The 19,617-nt window shown below is 46.7% G+C and overlaps 3 protein-coding genes across 11 annotated transcripts; 2 read left to right on the top strand and 1 right to left on the bottom strand.

Moving 5' to 3' along the window:
- Positions 1 to 3,620, bottom strand: rpp30 (ribonuclease P/MRP 30 subunit). 2 transcript variants are annotated; one of them, XM_061810634.1, is made up of 12 exons: positions 3,486 to 3,620; positions 1,997 to 2,055; positions 1,852 to 1,908; positions 1,649 to 1,714; positions 1,451 to 1,522; positions 1,284 to 1,373; positions 819 to 935; positions 723 to 752; positions 600 to 637; positions 439 to 518; positions 282 to 365; positions 1 to 221 (listed from the first exon to the last, which is right to left on the bottom strand). In XM_061810634.1, the coding sequence occupies exons 1-12, from the start codon at positions 3,565 to 3,567 to the stop codon at positions 130 to 132; spliced, it is 867 nt and encodes a 288-aa protein (XP_061666618.1). In that variant the 5' UTR covers positions 3,568 to 3,620; the 3' UTR covers positions 1 to 129. The 2 variants fall into 2 exon arrangements, with proteins under 2 accessions (XP_061666618.1, XP_061666619.1); XM_061810635.1 differs by having other exon boundaries at positions 1 to 218.
- Positions 2,065 to 10,110, top strand: nudt13 (nudix (nucleoside diphosphate linked moiety X)-type motif 13). Of its 8 annotated transcripts, XM_061810632.1 has the most exons (10): positions 3,673 to 3,804; positions 4,321 to 4,427; positions 4,512 to 4,654; positions 4,784 to 4,891; positions 4,992 to 5,098; positions 5,317 to 5,442; positions 5,516 to 5,627; positions 5,705 to 5,859; positions 6,268 to 6,426; positions 7,221 to 7,350. In XM_061810632.1, the coding sequence occupies exons 2-9, from the start codon at positions 4,351 to 4,353 to the stop codon at positions 6,388 to 6,390; spliced, it is 951 nt and encodes a 316-aa protein (XP_061666616.1). In that variant the 5' UTR covers positions 3,673 to 3,804; positions 4,321 to 4,350; the 3' UTR covers positions 6,391 to 6,426; positions 7,221 to 7,350. The 8 variants fall into 8 exon arrangements, with proteins under 8 accessions (XP_061666610.1, XP_061666611.1, XP_061666616.1 ...); XM_061810626.1 differs by lacking the exons at positions 3,673 to 3,804; positions 6,268 to 6,426 and adding an exon at positions 2,065 to 3,022 and having other exon boundaries at positions 7,221 to 10,110; XM_061810627.1 differs by lacking the exons at positions 3,673 to 3,804; positions 6,268 to 6,426 and adding an exon at positions 3,051 to 3,296 and having other exon boundaries at positions 7,221 to 10,110.
- Positions 10,111 to 11,900: 1,790 nt separating this feature from the next.
- On the top strand, positions 11,901 to 18,425 carry LOC133495936 (zinc finger protein 391-like). Its single transcript, XM_061811003.1, has 5 exons — positions 11,901 to 12,625; positions 14,485 to 14,644; positions 14,712 to 14,770; positions 14,839 to 14,926; positions 17,252 to 18,425. Exons 1-5 carry the CDS (start codon positions 12,188 to 12,190, stop codon positions 18,106 to 18,108), a joined length of 1,602 nt encoding a protein of 533 aa, XP_061666987.1. The 5' UTR covers positions 11,901 to 12,187; the 3' UTR covers positions 18,109 to 18,425.
- The last annotated feature ends 1,192 nt before the right edge of the window (positions 18,426 to 19,617 follow it).

Below are 19,617 nucleotides of genomic sequence, written 5' to 3'. Positions count from 1 at the left end.
GTAGGAGTTTTATTCTGAAGACATCCTGGCATGAACATGAACTTTTAATCTGCTGCAATCAAAAAGTAAAACCCCTGCGATCTTAAGATCCTGTTATCTGGGCTGGTAGCAGCGGAGGGGGGGAATAACTTATGTCTGGGAGTCTTCCGTCAGCTGACTTTTGAGTCGCTTGGCAGCAGGACCGTCACCTCTGCAAGGGGTGCCTTCGCCAGTGCCACCTACTAAGCAAACCAAAATTATGAATTGGCCCCACCGCCTTGAACCTGATCACTATTACTTACGAGGGGGGGCTGCCTCCTGCTGGCTGGGGGAGGTGCTGCAAGTCTTTTGGGTGAAAATGACACCACTTGCTGTCTTCCTGGTTTCTGCGACAAAAAAAAATCTTGGCTGTCAGACAACACACTTGGGATGCAAGCGCCACCCGCTTTTTACACCTACCAGCATGCAACAAAAGTGAGCGGCACACGCAGGAAACCGAGCGCTTAGCGTCCGAATCTGACAGACCGATCAACGAGCATCTGAGGGGCTCGTCAGGAAAACACACGTAGGAAACAACAGTTATGAGGAGTCAGAAGAGAAGTGGGTGGGCCCAAGGATACAAGTTGATGATGTCATAAGGTCCTCGCAGCTCCAGAGGCTGATGACATAAACACACATCAGCATTGGGCAGATAAACAACATAATGCGCACACACGACGTGTCAGACGCGCTAACTGCCGTACCTTCTCCGCCCCACTGGACAGCAGCACATTCTGAAAGACAAAATGGGCCATTGTGCTCAAGTTCATCATCGCCATGACGTCGGCGCCGTCACTCACCTTCCCTTTGCAGGCCTCCATCAGGCTAACAGCGTTTGCAATCGTGTAGCGCCTCAAGGTGGCGTCTCGGATGGCTGAGGCGAATGAAACTTCAAATGCCAGCCCCCTTGCCAAAGCCTACATGCGCAAGCACACACACACACACACACACACCATTGTGTGAATCTTGCCGGCATCAGGTGGAAGCCGTGCATATCCAAAATCTTCACTTTCCTTTAAACCCCCCCAATCCCCCAACACACACACACAAAAATGCATGTTGACAATCATAGAGAGCAAGTCATTCATTCCCAACACTTCAGTTTGGGCAGTGATTGAAAAGAATACCAAAATAACCATGGCAATTGACCACTAGTGGCCATTTGTGGGAAAAGTATGAAATTGACAACTTTGGGCAGCAGGTTTCCACCTATTGTCAAAAATATTTAACTGATATGAAGGGACTATCAAATCAAAATAAGTCACCACGTTGACTGGCGCTCTCTTGAAGAGGAAAGGAAGTTTTTCTGTCACTGACACGCTGATGATGTCCACGTCCAGCTGTGTGCACGCCGCCTTCAACAAACCCAAAGAGCACAACTCACAAGCATCAGTGTGTTCATTTTTGATTGTGTGTGCTGTGTAGATCTCACATGAAAAAGTTTTTCTGTCATTGGTTGGACTGCCAGCAAGTCATACCCAGTGTACTCTGTAGGATTTGGCCTCTAAACACACACACACACACACACACACACACACACACACACACACACACACACACACACACACCATTGTCTTGAGTACTTTTTAAGGACAGTGCAGAGATAACTTTTAATGAAGTAGATACTCACAAAGTGACTCAGCTCTGACATCACCAGAGTCAGTCTGTTGAGCACTCTGATTGGTCGAGAGCGACCCTGCTCCCCCAAAGACACACGCACAAACACATAACTCAGAGGTTTTGTAGCAGCGTGCAAACATACACACACACACACACACACACATTCATATATATGTAAACATACACATAAACAAGATGAGAAGTATTGATTACCTGGACAATGGGCAGCTGATCAATGAGCTCATCTATTGGCTTGGGTGCCGGAATGGCCTACACAAGCAAATACCGGCAGGTGTGTCTGATTCAGTGTGTGTTTGTTTGGATCAGTGAATTCCGTGTTTATCAGGGCGTCTGTCACCTGTTTCTTTTTGGTCGCTGGTTCAAACGTGTAGTTGACAGCCACTGTGGAGAAACCAACTGCACGAAGACAACATTGTTGGTCGTTATTTATACCAAATCACGCAAGAGACCCGCTGTGGCGACTCTCGACATGAGAACACTTGAAGTAGCTTCATCATAGTCTCTGACTGTAAACAACGTATTGACCACCATTGGCTTGCAAGTAGTTTAGGGCAGGGGTCGGGACTCTACTGCTCGCGAGCCATATCTGGCTCTTTTGATGGTTGCATACGACTCGCAGAACCCTCATAACAACATACTGTACATGTCATATCTGTCGTGCAGCCAACGCAAATTAGGCAGAGACAGTCTGTCGTCGTGGGGTTGCCGTAGTTTGCTGTGACAGTCAACATACGCAGGCCTATAAGGTTCGTACGCAGATCGGGTCGGAACAACTAAATTATGGAAACGCTTTTGACAAAGGTCACTCAAAGGAAAAAAAGCTGAGGTGTCCCGAAGTTTTCAACAGGAACGGACAGCCTTTGTGGAGATTGAGGGTTCTGCTGTGCCAAAATTATCATGATAAAATTGCAACAATGAAATGCTCAAATGTAAAAGTACCACTTCGACACATGCCTTACTCTGTTTGCATCCGAATACCCTCGGGGAGACAGCCGGTAGAAAGCATGTCAAGAGCTAGCAGAGTCCAAGTTAGTCAGCAGCAAATCCGTGTTTGGACCCAACAAGGTGAATGCAATTCAGATGGCTTTGCTGGCGCATTAAAAATTGTGAGAAACGGAAAGCCATTCACCGAGGGGCAAGTATACCAGAGCATTCATACTTGATGTTGCCAATAAACATTCTGACGGCTTTGCAAAAAGATAAGATAATCAAACGAATAAAAGACTTGCCTTTGTCGGCAAGAACTGTTCACCATCGTACCATCATGATGGAAAATCAAATTGAATTACTTTCACGATGAACAGATGGAAATCCCAAAGCCTGCAAGAAGCTTCATCTGACGACACCAGAAGTCGCATTCATGGTAAGAAGTACTTCGGGTCGTCACTGGTTAGTTATTTCAAAGAATTCAGAGACTTATTGTACAGTAAAAGTGTTGGTCTTACATAAATGCGCAAATACACTTACATTTAGTTTTGAAATTATATTGTATGGCTCTGAAATCTTTAAGTATTTAACATTTCTGGCTCTCTCGGTCGAAAAGGTTCGCGACCCCTGGTTTAGGGTGCAAATCGCCTCTCGCCCAAACTCAGCTGGGATAGGCTCCAGCACGGACGCCGGCCTAGTGAGGATAAGTGGTACGGAAAATTCATCGATGGAAGTAACGTATTAAATAGTAGAAAACTTCCGATTTGAGAAGCGCGCGCGTTTACAGTTCAGAGCGTAGAGTGTTAGCATCACAAGCCTCCTAGCTCGCTGCCTTTCGTATTCCAGTAAAATCAACTTTAGCCAAAACCTTAGGCTCAATTCGGTGTCGGGAGACTCACGATGAGCTGCCATGTCGATTAATTGCTGCATGTTTTGTTTATCTGGCGAGAAAGTCACGTTTAAGTCCATGAACACCGACATGATGGTGACCAGGAAGTTGCCGTCATGCACACGTTGGGCGAAACACCGAAGTGCCTCGTGGGAAATAAAACTTGGTGGCACAGGGGGCAGGCTGCTCCTAAATACTTCCACCAGTCAAGTGGCCAGAATCATGGTCACGTATGGATGGATAACACACGCCCTTTTTAGCTACGTGTCTTCGGCGACGCTAACTGGTCCGGAGGTTGAAGTCGTCGTCAGCGCATTGACTGTGCGCGGGTAGGGTTGCTACAATTTCGTCACGGAAATGGGACTCCTTTTGCATGAAACCCTAACCTAACTTCACCTTTTTTTTTTTGTAGCGTACGTTTTGGCGTCGACAAAGCAGTAAACCTTATGAAAATCGATTGAGGAATAAGCACGTTACCGTCTATTGGAACGTCGACCTTTCCAACATGGCAGTTATATAGACACGTCGGCTGTTTTCTATTGCGCAGGCGAATCTATGTCAATGATAGCTATGGACTGAATAAAAGAACGGGCTATCCGAGAAAGAAGGTCACGATCGAGTTGTCTGCGTGTGCGCTAAACTAACAATATTATCAAAACCAATCTTTTTTTACATTGAAAGCACAGCATGACATGCCATTAATCTATGTCACTTAAGTTCAATACAAGCACATTTTCTTGACATTTGGACAAGGGTTAAAGAGAATCTTGGTGTGAAAATGTAGAAAAGAAACTTACAATGTTGTTGTTGAAACTATGTGAAGGCATTGTTTTGTGTCCCATTAGCAGGAAGCTTGACTGATGAACTCTTGAGCCATGTGGAGGAAGTTTCTGTGTTCGTCTTCATATCTTCTCATGTTCCACCGTCGATCGGGCTTCGTCTCCAGGATGAGGTCTGCTCACTCCTCACTTGAAGAGTGGTGGGCAGATGGCTCCATGGATGGATAAATTCGAGACTCGATTGCTTATGCTGTCAGGTACATGAAGAAGCTGCAGCAGGATGACGAGGCATGCCTTGCAGCACTTGTGACAGGACATCTTCTCCTCTTCCACCGACTTGAGCCTATGCTCCGCAGGAACAATGCAGGAGGTTTCACCAGCCCAACTCTGTACTACACAGGTACACGCCAGAATGTTGAACACGCGCACACACAAGAGTTGAAATGCTCCTCCACGGCTGCGACAAAATCAATCGGACACCTTCATGTTCTTCACGTTTGTGTGTATGTGTGTCTGTACACGCGCACAGATATGCAGTCGGTGGTGCAGGCGCTGGGCGCTACAGAGTCACTGCTGAACGAGTCTCTTCTCCTCGGCTGCCGTGAGGACATGCACGCGTACTTCTGCCTGGATGTGGGTAAGAAAGAAGAAACAAGAAGCATGTGCAATCATTGCTCTTGTTGTTTTACTGTCATCCTGCTTTAATTTCATCTTTAAAAATGTTTTATGCATGCCAGCCCAGCTGGATCGGGAGTCAGTAGAGAAGTTGTGTGAAGGAACCTTTGTGGACCTGAAGAAGTCATTTTTTCTGCTGTCAGGAGCGGAGGCGCCTCTTGTGGCCAAGGTGCGTAGTACAGTATGCAGAAGGGACAAAAGCACCTCAATCCCTCATTGTCAAAAATGGCCCATTTTTTTCTTTTCAATATTGCTAGGTTAGGTTAGGTTCTGCTCTCGACATAAAGCCAGAAATGGACTAAACGATAACTTGTAATTGTTAAAACTGCAAATTTGGGTCGCCGGTAAGTCTAGGTAGCAGTGTACCTAATGTATGGATTCTTTCAGGGCAAGGCGCTCCTACGCTGGCATCAGACCAACAAGTACTGTGGTGCCAGCGGTCAGCCGACATGCCGAAACCAGGCGGGAAGTCACAGAGTGTGCGACACCACCGGCATGGTCTTGTATCCCACGGTAACATACCCCACCGCCCGTCTCCACATCTTGTCAACCCATCCCCAGTGGCCTTTTCACGGTGGTCCTCCAGATGGCGCCAGTGGTCATCGTGCTGGTGTCTGACGGCCAGCGATGTTTGTTGGGCAGGCAGCCGTCATTTCCGCCCGGACTGTACAGCGCTCTGGCTGGTTTCTGCGACATGGGTCAGGAGCGCCGGTGTCGCCGTGTCCCACTTCCGCCGCGGGTTCTTCCAACATAAATGATTTGTCTGTGTTTGCAGGAGAAAGCCTGGAGGATGCACTGCGTAGGGAGGTAGCGGAGGAGGTGGGCCTGGAAGTGGATGCCATCTCTTACAGCTCGTCACAGCACTGGCCGCATCCACACAGCTCCTTCATGCTGGCGTGCCACGCCCACGTTAGCCCTGACAAAACTCAGGTTAGACGTAAGCCGCAGCCAAGACAGCTTTCGTTGTTTTGGGGTTTTTTTTTTTTTTTGGGCGGTTTCTGTCGCTCGAAGCACTGACGTGCGCTATTTCGCAACTGTTTCCCGAAGTTTATTGAGCTAATGCAGATAATTTACATCTCAAAAAATCTCATGTCTCTCCACCCAACAAAAATCCCTCCATCTTCTACCACTTATCCAAGGTTGGGTCACGAGGGCAGAAGCTTTAGCAGGGATGCCCAGGAACGTAGATCAGTAAATTGAGAGCTTGACCTTTTGACTTAGCTTCTTCTTTATTACAATGGACTGATACAAAGTACGCAGACACTGGATCGATCCACCAATTCTTCCCTCAGTTGTGAACAAGACCTTAAGATACTTGAACTCTTCTACTTGGGACAGGATGTCATCCGTGACCTTGAGAAGCCACGCGACCCTTTTCTAACTGAGGAACATTGTCAAAGGATTGGATGGGCTGATTGTCATTCCAGCCGCTTCACACTCTGGTGCAAACCGCTCCAGTGAGAGATGGAGGTCATGGCTACATATGATGTCACTGAGGTGTGTTAACATTTATACAGTATAGATGGACAGATAAGCAGAACCCTAGAAACCTTGTTTTGCATGTGAGGGGGGAAAAAAGGGACCCAGTGGATGGCAATCGTGCAAAACATGGAGATGTGCCCGTTCTGACATTACGCAGAAGCACTCCTGTATCCATGCTTCCAAGGTGCCCACATTTGAATGAGGTCACCTTGACATCTTAAGAGAGACCGTAAATAGGAGGCCAGCTTGCTAGAGCGCGCCTTAATGTGCGTGCGATCGACAAATCCGCCACATCTGAATCAAGCGACGAGATGGATGATAGGCTGACGTCTTTTTTTGGGGGGCGGGGCTGGGAAAGCCGTCGCGCGATCGACCAAAACTTCCTCGATCGCGATCGACACATTGAGCAACCCTCATGTAGTGGTACACACGGCTGACTTTGATGCGGGCAGCGCGCGATCCGTTCCTGTTCAGTGATTGCAACCAGTTCAGAGAGTAGTCAGTCTTTTGCCTGAAGTTGACTGGGATCGGCTCCAGCACTCCTGAGACTCTTGTGAGGATAACCGGGTTGGAAAATGGATGGATGGATGGATGGATGGATGGTTTTACATTATTTTATAGTTTTTCTTCTTTAGAAGTGAAAGGAAAACTGGAAATTGGAACATAATTTCAAGGGCGCCATTTTGCCCAGGCACACGTTCTCATTAAATGTGAATTTTCATCCATTCATGCTGTTATCGTGATCCCGTTTTGAAGAATTTTTCGTGGAGAGCGCAGAGGAAACAAGTTCACCTTCGTTTTATGTCCAGCTCCTTGTGGACCACACAGAGCTGCAGGATGCTCGTTGGTTCACTTTGGACGAGATCACTGCCGCCCTGAAAGCAAAGTCTCCGCCCAGCGGAGGTCTCCTCGCTGCTGCTCCCTGGCTACCGCCAAAACACGCCATCGCTCACATCCTCATCCGCGAGTGGGCCGAGAGACGGCGCGACCCTGGGAGGCCGAAAGTGTAGAGATTTCCGCTCCGGTGTCCAGCCAGGTGTTTTAAGAAGGAAGAGTAGAAATGCTGAACACAAGCTTGACTTTTATTCCACAAAAACAATATACTGTACCTGAATTAATCCTCGTGACCGTCATACTGTATTTTCTCGTGTCACGTCTCAACACGTCACACAACTTGAACACAATTTGATCTTTTGGATTTGTTATTCATACTCGTCTCTTTTCAAAAGAATGAATAGCGTTCAATTTAAAATTCTGACATGAAACTTGAAATTGAGGGTGTTATGTATAATGTGGTTAGCGGCTACGCCCCACAGGTAGGATGTGACCACGAGTTGAAAGAGAAATTCTGGAAGGATCTAGACCAGGGGTGTCAAACATCCGGCCCGTCTGGTGGTTTGGTACGGCCCGGGGAAGAAAGCTGCATTGTATAAAAAAAAATATGAATTTTCTTTAAAATTTGTAGTTCTTGTATTATCCGCTAGGGGGCGCAGTGTTTTAGTACGTGCAGACAACATGAAAGCAACACTGCGGCGGAACTAGGACCACCTTGACCTGGTAAAATTGAACGTCTGTACAGCGTCTATTGGCGACAATTGCATTATCTACTTTTCCGTTTGCCTCGCACCCTCATCAGCAAAATGTCTTTGTCAAAAAGGAGAAAAGTAGACACAGTGTCGGACTTTTCAAGAAAAATGGACATGTTCTTATATGTTCACGGAGGTGAATGGGAAACCCGTGTGCCTGGTGTGCCAGCAGCAAGTTTCGGTGCTTAAAGAATACAATATTCGGCGCCATTACGAAACTCAGCATGGTGTAAAATACAACAGTTTGCATGGAGAATTGAGAAAACAGAAGGTAAATGAAATGATGGCGCGTCTGAAGAAACAGCAATCTGTTTTCACCCGGAGCCGAGAAGCCAGTGATGCTGCGGTGAAAGCCAGCTACCTAATTGCGAGCCAAATAGCAATGGCATCAAAGCCGTACAGTGATGGAGTTCATCAAAAACTGCTTGCTGACGGCTGCTGAAATTGTGCTGAGAAGCGACATGCTTTCGCCAATATAAGCTTGACAAGAAATACCGTGGCAGACAGGATTTCGGAACTCTCTGCAGATTTGGACCACCAACTAAAACGCAAAGTGGGGTCATTTGTGGCATTTTCTGTTGCAATTGATGAGAGTACTGATAGCACGGACGTCGCTCAACTGGCCATATTCATTCGTGGGGTTGACAAGACTTTGAATGTCACAGAGGAGTTTCTCGAGCTGGTGCCGATGATCGACACCACAACAGCTGGGGACATTTTCAGCTCCGTCGTCGTTGGAGCGCTGGACAGAGTCGGAGCGGACTGGTCGCGCGCCGTGAGCCTGGCTACTGATGGTGCGCCGTCAATGATCGGTAAAAAGGCAGGCGTTGTGACAAAGTTCAGAGATAAAGCACAAGCCCCAAATGGGGGAGGTAATTTTTGGACATTTCATTGCATTTTGCATCAGGAGGCATTACGCAGCAAATCGCTAAGAATGGATCACGTCATGGAGGTGATTGTCCGAACTGTTAATTTCATCCGAGCCGGAGGTCTCAATCATCGTCAATTTGACAGCTTTCTCAGTGACTGCAACATTATCCACGGTGTGCCTTATCACACGAACGTACGATGGTTAAGCAGAGGTGCTGTGCTAAAGCGCTTCTTTGATTTACGTGATGAAATCGGACAATTCATGGAGGAAAAAAGGTAAACCTGTTAAGGAATTCCAGTGCCATCTGTGGCTGCAGGACCTTGCGTTGATGGTTGACATCACTGAGCACTTGAATATTCTTAACAAAATGTTGCAGGGACGCAAAAAAATCGTAACGCAGTATTATGACAGCATACGTGCATTCAAGTTAGAGCTCGGGTTATGGGAGACGCAGGTGGCAAGCGGTGACCCTGCTCATTTTCCCTGTTTAAAAGATATGTGCGCAGCAAGCGTTAATTCTGACGTGAAACGGTTCAAAGAGAAGATTTCAGGGCTGTTGATGGAGTTTGAGAAAAGATTTCAGGTTTTTAGCGAACTCGAAACAGATTTTGCAGTTTTTCGCTCACCATTCACAGTCAAAGTTTCTGATTTGCCCGTTGCCATGCAACTTGAAATCATTGATTTGCAGTGTGATGTAGCGCTGAAGGACAGATTTGCCTCTGTAAGCTTGGACACATTTTACAAGTCGCTCCTACCAGGCTATCCTGCATTGACAGCACTAGCTGCTAAAACATTGTCCATGTTTGGGACAACCTACCTTTGTGAGCAAGTTTTCTCACTAATGAACATTAATAAAACAAAGCTGCGCTCAAAGCTCACACATAAGCATTTGAATGAGATTCTGAAATTGGCTGCTTCTCAGGACATGATGCCTCATATTGATGCACTTGTGCAGGATAAACGATGTCAAGTTTCAAGGGCAAATTCCAAGCAAGACGAATAATTGCTGTGAAAGTTATTCATTTGTTCAAATTGCTTTCCGGATGTTGAAAAACAGTGTTTTCAAGTTCCACAAGGCTGGTACTAAATGTTTTTGGAACATTGTTACTATTTCTGTGATCAGTTTTATGTACAACACACTTAAATATATGTTTAACTGTGTAAAAGTGTTGTTAAAATTGCACATACTTTATTTATGTTCTTATGTTATTCTCTTGTTCATAATATATTGTTCATAATGTAAAAGGAAAGTTCTGTTAATAAACATTTTGATAATTTACTCATTCTTTGCACTAATTATTAGTATTAGTGACTAATACAAAGGAAAAAAGTGGGCTTATTGTTAGTTCTATGTAATTTTGCAATGAGCTTACTGGTCCGGCCCGCTTGATCTCAAATTAAGCTGTATTCGGCCCGCAGACCAAAGGGAGTTTGACACCCCTGATCTAGACAAAGTACTTTTGAGCTTCCCAGACGGAGAGAGAGAGAGAGAGAGTTGTGATTGGTGCAGATTTCAATGGACATGTTGGCGAAGGAAACGGGGGCGCTGAATAAGTGATGGGTGAGTACGGCATTCAGCAAAGGAACTGGTGGTGGACTTCGCAAAAAGGACGGAAATGGCAGTGGTGAACACTTATTTTCAGGAGAGACCGGAACATAGAGTGACCTCCAAAAACACGCAGGTGGATTATATTTTGTGCAGACGATGTAATCTGAATGAGGTTACTGATTGTAATGTAGTGGTGGGGAAGAGTGTAGCTCGACGGCATAGGATGGTGATGTGTAGGATGACTCTGGTAGCGGGTATGAAGATTAAGAAGACAAAGGTAGAGCAGAGAATCAGGTGGTGGAAATTGTTGTGTGGCCTTTCGAAAAGAGGTGAGACGGGCTCTAGTTGCCCCCTGGCGCATCTCAATGTATTCCTTACGCCTCTCGTCAGTCCTCTCCGTGTGTAATCTCTTTCCTTGGATTACTTCCTGTATTTTGGGGTTCCACCACCAAGTCTCCTTCTCCCCTTTCCTACCAGAAGACACCCCACGTACTCTCCTGCCTGCTTCTCTGAATACCTTCGCAGATGTTATTGGGATCTGCAGTGAAAAGCAGGGAGCAGGAGGAGGAACAATTAGAAAGATGGAGGTAGGCACTGGAAAGGAGAGGAGTAAAACAATATATGTGCGTGAATGAGAGGGGCTGAGGAAGAAGAGTGAAGCTCCAGGGAGAAGAGATAGCGAGGGTGGACGACTTAAAATACTTGGAGGCAACAATACAGAGCAAAGGTGAGGGTGGTAAGGAAGTGAAGAAACGGGTCCAAGCGGGATGGAACCCTTGGCGGAAGGTGTCTGCTGTTCTATGTGACAGAAGAGTATCCGCTACGATGAAGGGCAAAGTTTATAAAACAGTGGTGAGGCCAGCCGTGATGTACGGATTAGAGACGGTAGCACTAAAGAAACAACAGAAAGCAGTAGTGGAAGCTCGACTCGGGACGGAAGTAAGTATCTGCGAGCAACAGTATGGTTTCATGCCTAGAAAGAGTACCACAGATGCCTTTGATGGTTTGGACATGTTCAGAGGTGAGAGAGAGAGTCTATTTGTAGGATGGAGCTGCCAGGCAAAAGAGCGAGAGGAAGACCAAAGAAAAGGTTGATGGATGTTGCGAGGGAGGACATGAGGACACTGGATAGTGCTAGAGAGGAAGATACACGAGATAGGCTTAAAGGGAAAAAGGGTTCACGCTGTGGCGACTCCTAACGGGGCAAGCCGAAATAAGAAGACATTTAAATGTTCTGTATTTGATCTATTTCAACCTCCATAGAGTGACTCTCTAACATGGACCGTGTCAGTTTCATAAAAGTAAAATTGTGGTTTTTGTCAGAACAGGCCCCTCTGACAGCTTATTCTGTTTGAGCCAGTTTTTTGTCCGTCTTTTCCATCTTTGCCTGAGAGGATGTACAAGCCCCCTTTCCTCTCATTGGTCGCCTCCGTGGAGAAGGTTCGTCTTTTTAATGTTGCCTGCAATTGCACTCAGCGGAGAGATCAATGGAGAGGTTCGCGGGTGATACGGATAAACTCCACAAAGTTCAATGAGCTGATGTCGAATCTCTTGGCAGAAAAATTTCCAACTAAATTTCTACTAAGAAATGCTTGAACCATTTTCATTCACATTTCACGTTAACTGAGGCAACATAAAGTCAACATAACTCCGAATTAGTCTAAAATTTGGTTTGATAAAATATGGCACCTTTTAACTGAGAACTTTTCGATTTTAAAATTAATTTAAATCTGTAATTATCCTACGAAATCTAAATTAATAATACAATTTATGTGTTTTTGCTTATTTTCCACGACTTATTTAAGTGAACAATTTTTTTTCACGTTTGGGTATTGCCGGAAATTCAATGTAGAAATGGGAAAAAAACCTTTCCGGGTTACTGAGCTTCCGGTGCAGAGTCAACGACTGTGTTCACTTCACGGTCATGCCCTCTCGAAAACTTCCAATCGATTGTATAGTAAGCAAGTTACTTGGCAAGTACTAAAAGTAGAATCGGTAAGTATTTGCCGTCACATGAGCCCGGACGTGCACACGCAGCTGGCCGCTGTCATGGAGTCGCTTGTCCACGCCGCCGTGGCCGAGCTCCACAAGCAGCATTCAAGCGGAGGAGGTGGAGGAGGAGACGGCGGCGGCCCGCCAGCCGACCTTCGCCGAGGAGAGGCGCCTCCGTGGGCGGCCAGCGTACACCAAGAGAGCCGCGAACAGCTGGTGAGTGCTCGGAGAAGCGCGAGCAATAATGAATACTGATCTCAGGAGATACGTCACTTCGTCCGCCATATTACGTGTGGCAGATAAACCGGTAAATTTAGACTGTAATTCAAGCACTGATCTAAAAAAAAAAAAAAAAAAGACTGGATCGCGCATCCACATCGAGCGGTATGGCGATTGGTTGAAGCCACTTGGCCGCCACCTTGGTACTCCCAAAACGTGCGCAGGACAAGGTTGACAGGTTGGATTATGGCGGGGGGTTTCTCAAAGTTTGGCATGTAGAATTAAAACTGGTCGTGTGACCTTGTCAGTTCTGGTAACTTCAAGTATTTTTAATGCGACTTGGTAAACCAGAAAAAGGATAAGTGCAAAGAAAAGACAGAACACCGTGACGACCAAGAAACCTTGCATATTAGCTAGGGCCCGATTTCCGTGACATTTTAACTTTTCCCAAAATACGCTGTGAAGCACTATCATCAGAACATAGCAAAAAAACTAAGCATTTGTTTGTCATTAAAACATTACATTTCAAGTCAATCAGTTAGATATATTTTTGGAAATAAGAACTCACAATGGGAAAATACATGCTAAACGCATTGTTCGTTTCTTGTCTCTGCTACGTCCTATTTCAGACAGTAAATTGAAACTTTCTTTCCTCACATTTGAAAATCAAATTGAATTTACAGAGTTCTGTATTATGAAATTCAGCAAAAATTTCCCAGAAAATGTGTTTTCTTGCTTACCCACTGATGGAGTTTGGGAATATATTTACATCGCTTTTTCGCGAAAAATCATCAGCTTATTAAGGTGAAGCAGAGAGCGAACAACAACAACAACCGGAAACAAAACTTTGTTCAAGTGAATTAAGCTCATCAGAAAATAAAAAAAACCTTTACAAACAAACTTCAACAATCTCAAAGTGAATCTTTCTAACTTGTGGAATCTTTTCACACAGCCACCAAACTGTCGCAAAGGTCGGCGTGGTTGTTTTGGGAGTATCAAGATGGCGGGTGGTGACTTCAGTTTTGGTGGCCAATGAGGCATCCAATTTTGTTTTTTGTTTTTTTAAGATCAGTGAAGTCAAGTCGTAAAGTGATGATCTACAAATTGCGTAAACTATGAAACCATTGAACCAACCAATATGTTATTTTTGATCTGATGGCTAAAAATTTTTACACCATTAATGTTTAGGCTAAGGAACGTACTAAACCAGGATGTGTTACTGACTGTAATGAAGGGTATTTTGAGATTCAATCTTCATTCATAATCAAACCCTGAAATGTTGATATGCCATGCAGGTTTTTCTGACTAAACAGCAGTGCTTTCATTTAACTGATTCTAATGGATAATTTTTATATTCTGTGCTTGGTATCAATCGATAACGATAGTAAGTGTCCAACTGTGATCTCATCCTTCCTTTGTATCGCTTTCTCAGGCCTTTCTCTTTGGAAGTGACATGTAGCTGTCCCTCAGCTCAATAAAGTGGCGAGATGTTTTCAGACAGCTTCGAGGGGCTACATGTACATGTCCTTTACACTCTGGAAAACGTTAGTGAAGTGGTTAATAAACATCAGACTAGATACTGTGGGGCTATTTATTTCAGCAGGAAAGACTAATTGTTGGAGCCCTGTTTTCACCACAGGAATTAAAAGTATTTGCACATGCAGGACTTCATAGTATTGGCTTCAAAGTTAGCCAATTATACTAGGTAAATTGTAATAGTCTACAAATACAATCAAATGTAATTATTCAGTCTCACCTGAGAGAGGAAATTCCACGAGATCCCATTTTGCGTCAAAAACCATTTCATGGTAGCATCACATGACTCTCCTCTCGCGTGATGTGAATGTCTGTCCCAGGTGTGCTTTGCTGCCATCTTGGAGACGCTGGCCAACGAGGCTTTGGGGAAGATTATCAATATTGTGGATGGCGTCGACCCGAGGCGGACTGTCAGCCGAGCGGACGGCAGCAAGATGCCGCAGATAGCCATCGTCCGCATCCTCAACAAGGCCTGCGTGGGTATGTCTCGAGGCCCCGCCATGTTATGTTGCAGCGAACAACGCTAACGTGCCGTCTGCCCGCACAGAAGAAGAGCACTCGTACGGCATCCCTCCGGCGGATCACGAGGCCCCCACGCTTGCTAAGGTAAGCCCGCAGACACGGCTGTCTGGCATCTTGCTCTGTTGTCCCCGCTGATGGATCTGTGGAACCAGGAGGAACCACTTGAAGAGACGCCATTGATCCCGGCTGTCAGCGTCAAAGACCAACACGGATGCGTGGACCTGGACGCCATTGCTGAGCGTGAGAACCCGATTCGGCGTAACCATTATTGGCTCAACTGCAACAACAAAATGTCGATCGTGGTACTGTACCTCAAATCACAAGATTTTGTGATATGAGCCTTACTAGTAACTCTGTCCTCGAACAAATTGATTTGGAAAGCATTTTTCCTTCCAAATCTTGATTTATTTATTTCTTTATTTATTTATTTTCCATCAAAGTGTGTCTCCTGGCCTCCACGTGATTCACCCGCTTGTGCTTTGTGGCACACTGCCTTCATAAGCCTCATTTGATCCATATGTCATCACATAGCTGAGCTTAAAAAAAATGCTTCTATTGCTGTTTAATTTGGATTACACTGGGTACATTGAAACACAAACATGTTCCTGGTATTGTTTATGTGCTTTTTGAAGAAAATTAGATTGCTAAGAAATTCTGTCCCTGTGTGTGATGTTCATAGCCCTCTGGAGGGTGACCAGTGTCAGTGGCAGCACCTAAACCGTGCATTAGCTGGCTGTTAAATGGAGACCATAAACACACGACTGTCTTATTTAGCAAAACCGGCAATCCAATCCAATCCAATACTGAGGCCATCAAACCGGACACCCTCAATGCCTCGGCTCCACCTACAAATTCTGACCATGATGTTATGAACAGAATTGAGGACAAAGGGCAGCCTTGGCGGAGTCCAACCCTCACCAAACCAAGTCCAATTTACTGCCGACAATGCAGACCAAACTCTGACAATGGTCGTACGGGGACCGAACAACCCGTGTGAGGGCGTTCGGTTCTCCATACTCCAGAAGCACCCCCCACACGACTCCCCCAAAGACATGGTCGGACACCTTCTTCAAGGCCATAAAAAACATGGAGACTGGTTGGCTCCAATGCACCTTCCGAGGACCCCGCTGAGTGTGTGGAGCTGGTCCACAGTTCCGTGGCTAGGACAAAAACCACACTGCTCATCCTGAATCTGAAATCCGACTTCCTGACTGACCCTCCTCTCTAGCACCTCAATAGACCTTACCGGGGAGGCTGAGGAGTGTGATTCCCCTTATAATTGGAACACACCCTCCAGTCCCCCTTCTTGAAAATGGGGACCGCCACCTCTGTCTGCCAATCCAAAGGCATTGTCCCCGATGTTCACATGATGTTTCAGAGGTGCTTCAACCAGGACACAACATCCAGAGTCTTTTGGAACTCCGGGAGAATCTCATCTGCCATTTTCACCGCCTCGCTGACCTCAGACCCAGAGATAGTTGAGCTTGCCTTAGAGAACACAGACTCTGCTTCCTCCTGGGAAGGTGTCTCTGTGGAATTGAGGAAGTCTTCAGAGTATTCTCCCCATCGACACACAACGTCCCTAGCCCAGGTCAGCCGTGACCCATCCCCACTATAAACTAAGTGTTGATGGTGCACTGATTCAGCATCCTAAAATGCCAGCTGGTGAACGATTGTTTCCTCGAAGCCGTCTGGAGGTCTTTTTCCATGGCCTCCCCAAACTTCTCTCGTGCCCAGTTTTTGCTTCAGCGACCACCAGACCTGCATTCCGCTTGGCCAGCCAGTACCCATCAACTGCCAAGGAGTCCCACAGGCCAAAATGGCCAGGTTGGACTTGACGGCATCCCTCAACGGGTTCGGGGATTGGCGCCATGACAGGCAGCGGCCACAGCTCCGGATGGCCACCTCATTGAATGGAGGCACCGAACATGGCCCCCACCTCCCTCGGAACATGAGCAAAGTTCTGTCTCCCTGACAGAGGATTCCGACAGACGTTCCCAGCAGACCCTCACAATAAATTTCGCCTTCTAGCCCCACCTCCAGGCTGGTCTCCAGACTGGTGCGCCAGTCACCTGCGTCGGGTCAAGCACTCAAATATAGAATACTAATTTTGTTGATGGAAAACAAATCAGTATTGTTAGGAATGTGAATACTCTACACTGTGTAGTGTCTACTGTGAGATTGGGCATGAAAATAAATCATTTCAACTTGGTGTAAGTCTTGACAGGACCTGCTTAGTACTACAGTGCAACGAAATATTGGTGGACCTCAGTATACCTCTGTGCTGAAGTAATCATCAGTTTTTTTTTTTTTTTTTTTCTACTGAAACCATGCTAAACTCTCAAAAAGAATAAATCAGGGACAGAAAAAGAAATGTGTGCTGGTTTATATATGCCCGTTTTATGTTTCCTTTCTTGTATTACTACCATTACATAGTGTCAGGTTTCTTTTAATTGTGCAGGCCTATCACAGATGTGTCCTTTTCCTCTGAGGAAATAAAAACAAGTGGTGGAACTCTGTCAACAGCATGCCTTCAATTACGTTTGTCTTTTCACTTCCTGGCAGGTGCCCGACTGAACACGGCGCCGCTAGCGAGCTGGGACTCCAAAGAGTTGGCGGCAGACGGCGTCACGCACAAGAGGAAGTCCTCCTCGTCATCGAGCCGACTGGCCTCGTGGAGCCATGTGCCACGGGAGACCTCCAGCGCCTCGCCCGACCGGGCGCGGCTCCAGCCGCATGGCGCAAACGAGAAGCCTTTTGCCTGTGAGTTGTGCGGCCGACGCTTCACTCTGAAACAAAACTTGCGGCGCCACGCCCGCGGCCACACAGGCACCAAGTCGTTCTGCTGCGGCGCGTGCGGGAAAGGCTTCACGCGTGCCGTCACGCTCAAGATACACCAGCTGATCCACACGGGCCAGAAACCCCTCAAGTGCGACCAGTGCCCCAAAACCTTCCGGTACGCCGTCAATCTGAAGAACCACCTGCGTGTCCACACCGGTGCGCGGCCCTTCGCCTGTGATGTCTGCCCCAAGACTTTCTGCCAGGCGGTCAACCTGAAGATCCACCGTCGCGTGCATACGGGCGAACGGCCGTACGCGTGCCGGCGCTGCGGGAAGACCTTCAGCCAGCAGAGCAGCCTGACTGCTCACGGTCGTACGCACTCGGCCGAGCGCCCCTTCGCCTGCGCGTCCTGCGCCAAGCGCTTCAACAGCGCAAACGGCCTCAAACTGCACGTACGCGTGCACACGGGCGAGCGGCCGTACGCCTGCGATGTCTGCGCGAAGACCTTCAGCCAGGGCAGCCACCTGCGCACCCACAAGAGCCATCTGCACGCTGGTGGAAAGCGCTTTATCTGCGACAGGTGCGGGAAACGCTACGCCGACGGACGCAACCTGAAGACTCACAAGTGCGGCTACGCGTGACGGCTTGCCGCCGCCTTAACAGCGCGTGCTGCTGCAGAGCTTTTACGTGTGATGCCACTCCCTCGACACGTTCCCTGCATCAAGTTTTTTTCATTGCGGAGGCTCCAAGTTTCCGATTTCATTGAAAGAATTTACAGAAGGGCCGCACGAGTGGTCACAATCCGGCTGAACAGGCTTGGACTTGTCGTGGCATGATTCATCATGTAGAAAGTTGTTTTGTTATTTTCTACAGCATTTCGTGACAGCTATTTGCGTGTTTGATTGGGTTGAAAACATTTAATATTTTCAAGTGCATCTCAATAAATTAGAAATACAAAATTTTATGTTTACAATTATTTGCATCAGCACTTTTGAAATCTACATTCAATTGAATACGCTAAAAAGACACTGTGGTTCAAGTTCAAAACGATTAACTTTTTTGTTTTTTACAAATATTCTTTCAATTTCAAATTATCGCCTTGGGCTACCATCCAGGTGATGATGCACCAAATCCCGATGGCCCCTCTCAGCAGCGGTGGGCCCATCGGAGGGGTGACCCATGCTCCCCTTTCGGGCCGTGCCCGGCCGGGCGCCATGAAAGTCTTGTCTGACCACCAGGCACTCTCCTTCAAACCGCCTCCAGAGCGGGGCCTCAGTGCCCCCAACCCAATTAAGGGGAAATGGCTTCGTAAATTGTTTGTCATCATTGGGGGTTTTGGAGCTGTGCTTTGTCTGGGCTCTCACCTCGGATCTGTTTGCCTTCAAGCCCCAGACGACGTAGCTCCCAGGATCATTTGGACACACAACATACAAACAGCTCAAGGAGGGGAAAACGTACCCCTGTCCTATCTTTTTGGAACATTTTATATTTACCCCCCCCCCCCAAAAAAAAAAAAAAACAAAATTGATCCGTTTGAATGTTTAAAAAATATATAGCTTTATAGTTTAGGTAGATAAAAGCACTTGTAAGTCATTATATTCTGCTTTTATTTTTCTCTATCTTTTTTTTTTTTTGACACAACATCCTTACTGCATTGGCTTTGGGGTTTGTACAAAAGAAAAAACCCCTACAATGAGGAAAATTAACGGAGTCAGGTTTCTCTTGCCTGGACGCGGGGCCCCCATTCTGGAGTTCAGGCCGGAGGTGCGGCTCGAAGGCGAACGCCCGCTGGCCTGGCCGGCACCCGTGGGGCTTGGCCTGGCACAGCCCGAAAGGGCAACCTCGGTCCCCCATTCCATGGGCTCACCACCAGTGAGAGGACTGATATGGGATGGGGTGCAACGTGAGCTGGGTGGAGCTTGGCGATTTGTTCCCGAGGGTACAGAAAGTAGCTCTCGGGGACATGAAACGGTCAAATATTTAGTATGGAAATGAGGTTGGAGTTGATCTTCTGAAAAGTGTGTGTGTTGAATCAATCCGTACGATTTTATTGATGACTTTCTCTTTTGGAAATCCAATGCTGAAATGCAATGCATAAATCTCTAGCGCCATTCTATTTTTTTTGAGTTGCGCCTTTTGGAAGGACAGGT

The sequence above is a fragment of the Syngnathoides biaculeatus genome, chromosome 22 (genome assembly GCF_019802595.1).
Source record: "Syngnathoides biaculeatus isolate LvHL_M chromosome 22, ASM1980259v1, whole genome shotgun sequence".
Taxonomy (NCBI): Eukaryota; Metazoa; Chordata; class Actinopteri; order Syngnathiformes; family Syngnathidae; genus Syngnathoides; species Syngnathoides biaculeatus.
The sequence above is the reverse complement of the archived record's forward strand: the minus strand, read 5'-3'. Positions and strand labels throughout refer to the sequence as shown.

Bases quoted from the DNA above. Each gene is read 5' to 3' on its own strand.
- nudt13 (XM_061810626.1), top strand. From the start codon at position 4,351: ATGTGGAGGAAGTTTCTGTGTTCGTCTTCATATCTTCTCATGTTCCAC. The intron at 4,892-4,991 runs GTAAGAAAGAAG...TATGCATGCCAG, and splicing joins GTACTTCTGCCTGGATGTGG to CCCAGCTGGATCGGGAGTCA. The intron at 5,628-5,704 runs GTCAGGAGCGCC...CTGTGTTTGCAG, and splicing joins GGCTGGTTTCTGCGACATGG to GAGAAAGCCTGGAGGATGCA.
- LOC133495936 (XM_061811003.1), top strand. From the start codon at position 12,188: ATGTGTTTTTGCTTATTTTCCACGACTTATTTAAGTGAACAATTTTTT. The intron at 12,626-14,484 runs GTGAGTGCTCGG...TGTCTGTCCCAG, and splicing joins AAGAGAGCCGCGAACAGCTG to GTGTGCTTTGCTGCCATCTT. The intron at 14,771-14,838 runs GTAAGCCCGCAG...CTGTGGAACCAG, and splicing joins AGGCCCCCACGCTTGCTAAG to GAGGAACCACTTGAAGAGAC.
- rpp30 (XM_061810634.1), bottom strand. From the start codon at position 3,567: ATGTCGGTGTTCATGGACTTAAACGTGACTTTCTCGCCAGATAAACAA. The intron at 1,523-1,648 runs GTGAGTATCTAC...GTGTGTGTTTAG, and splicing joins TGTCAGAGCTGAGTCACTTT to AGGCCAAATCCTACAGAGTA. The intron at 936-1,283 runs GTGACTTATTTT...TTGCGCATGTAG, and splicing joins AGAGAGCGCCAGTCAACGTG to GCTTTGGCAAGGGGGCTGGC.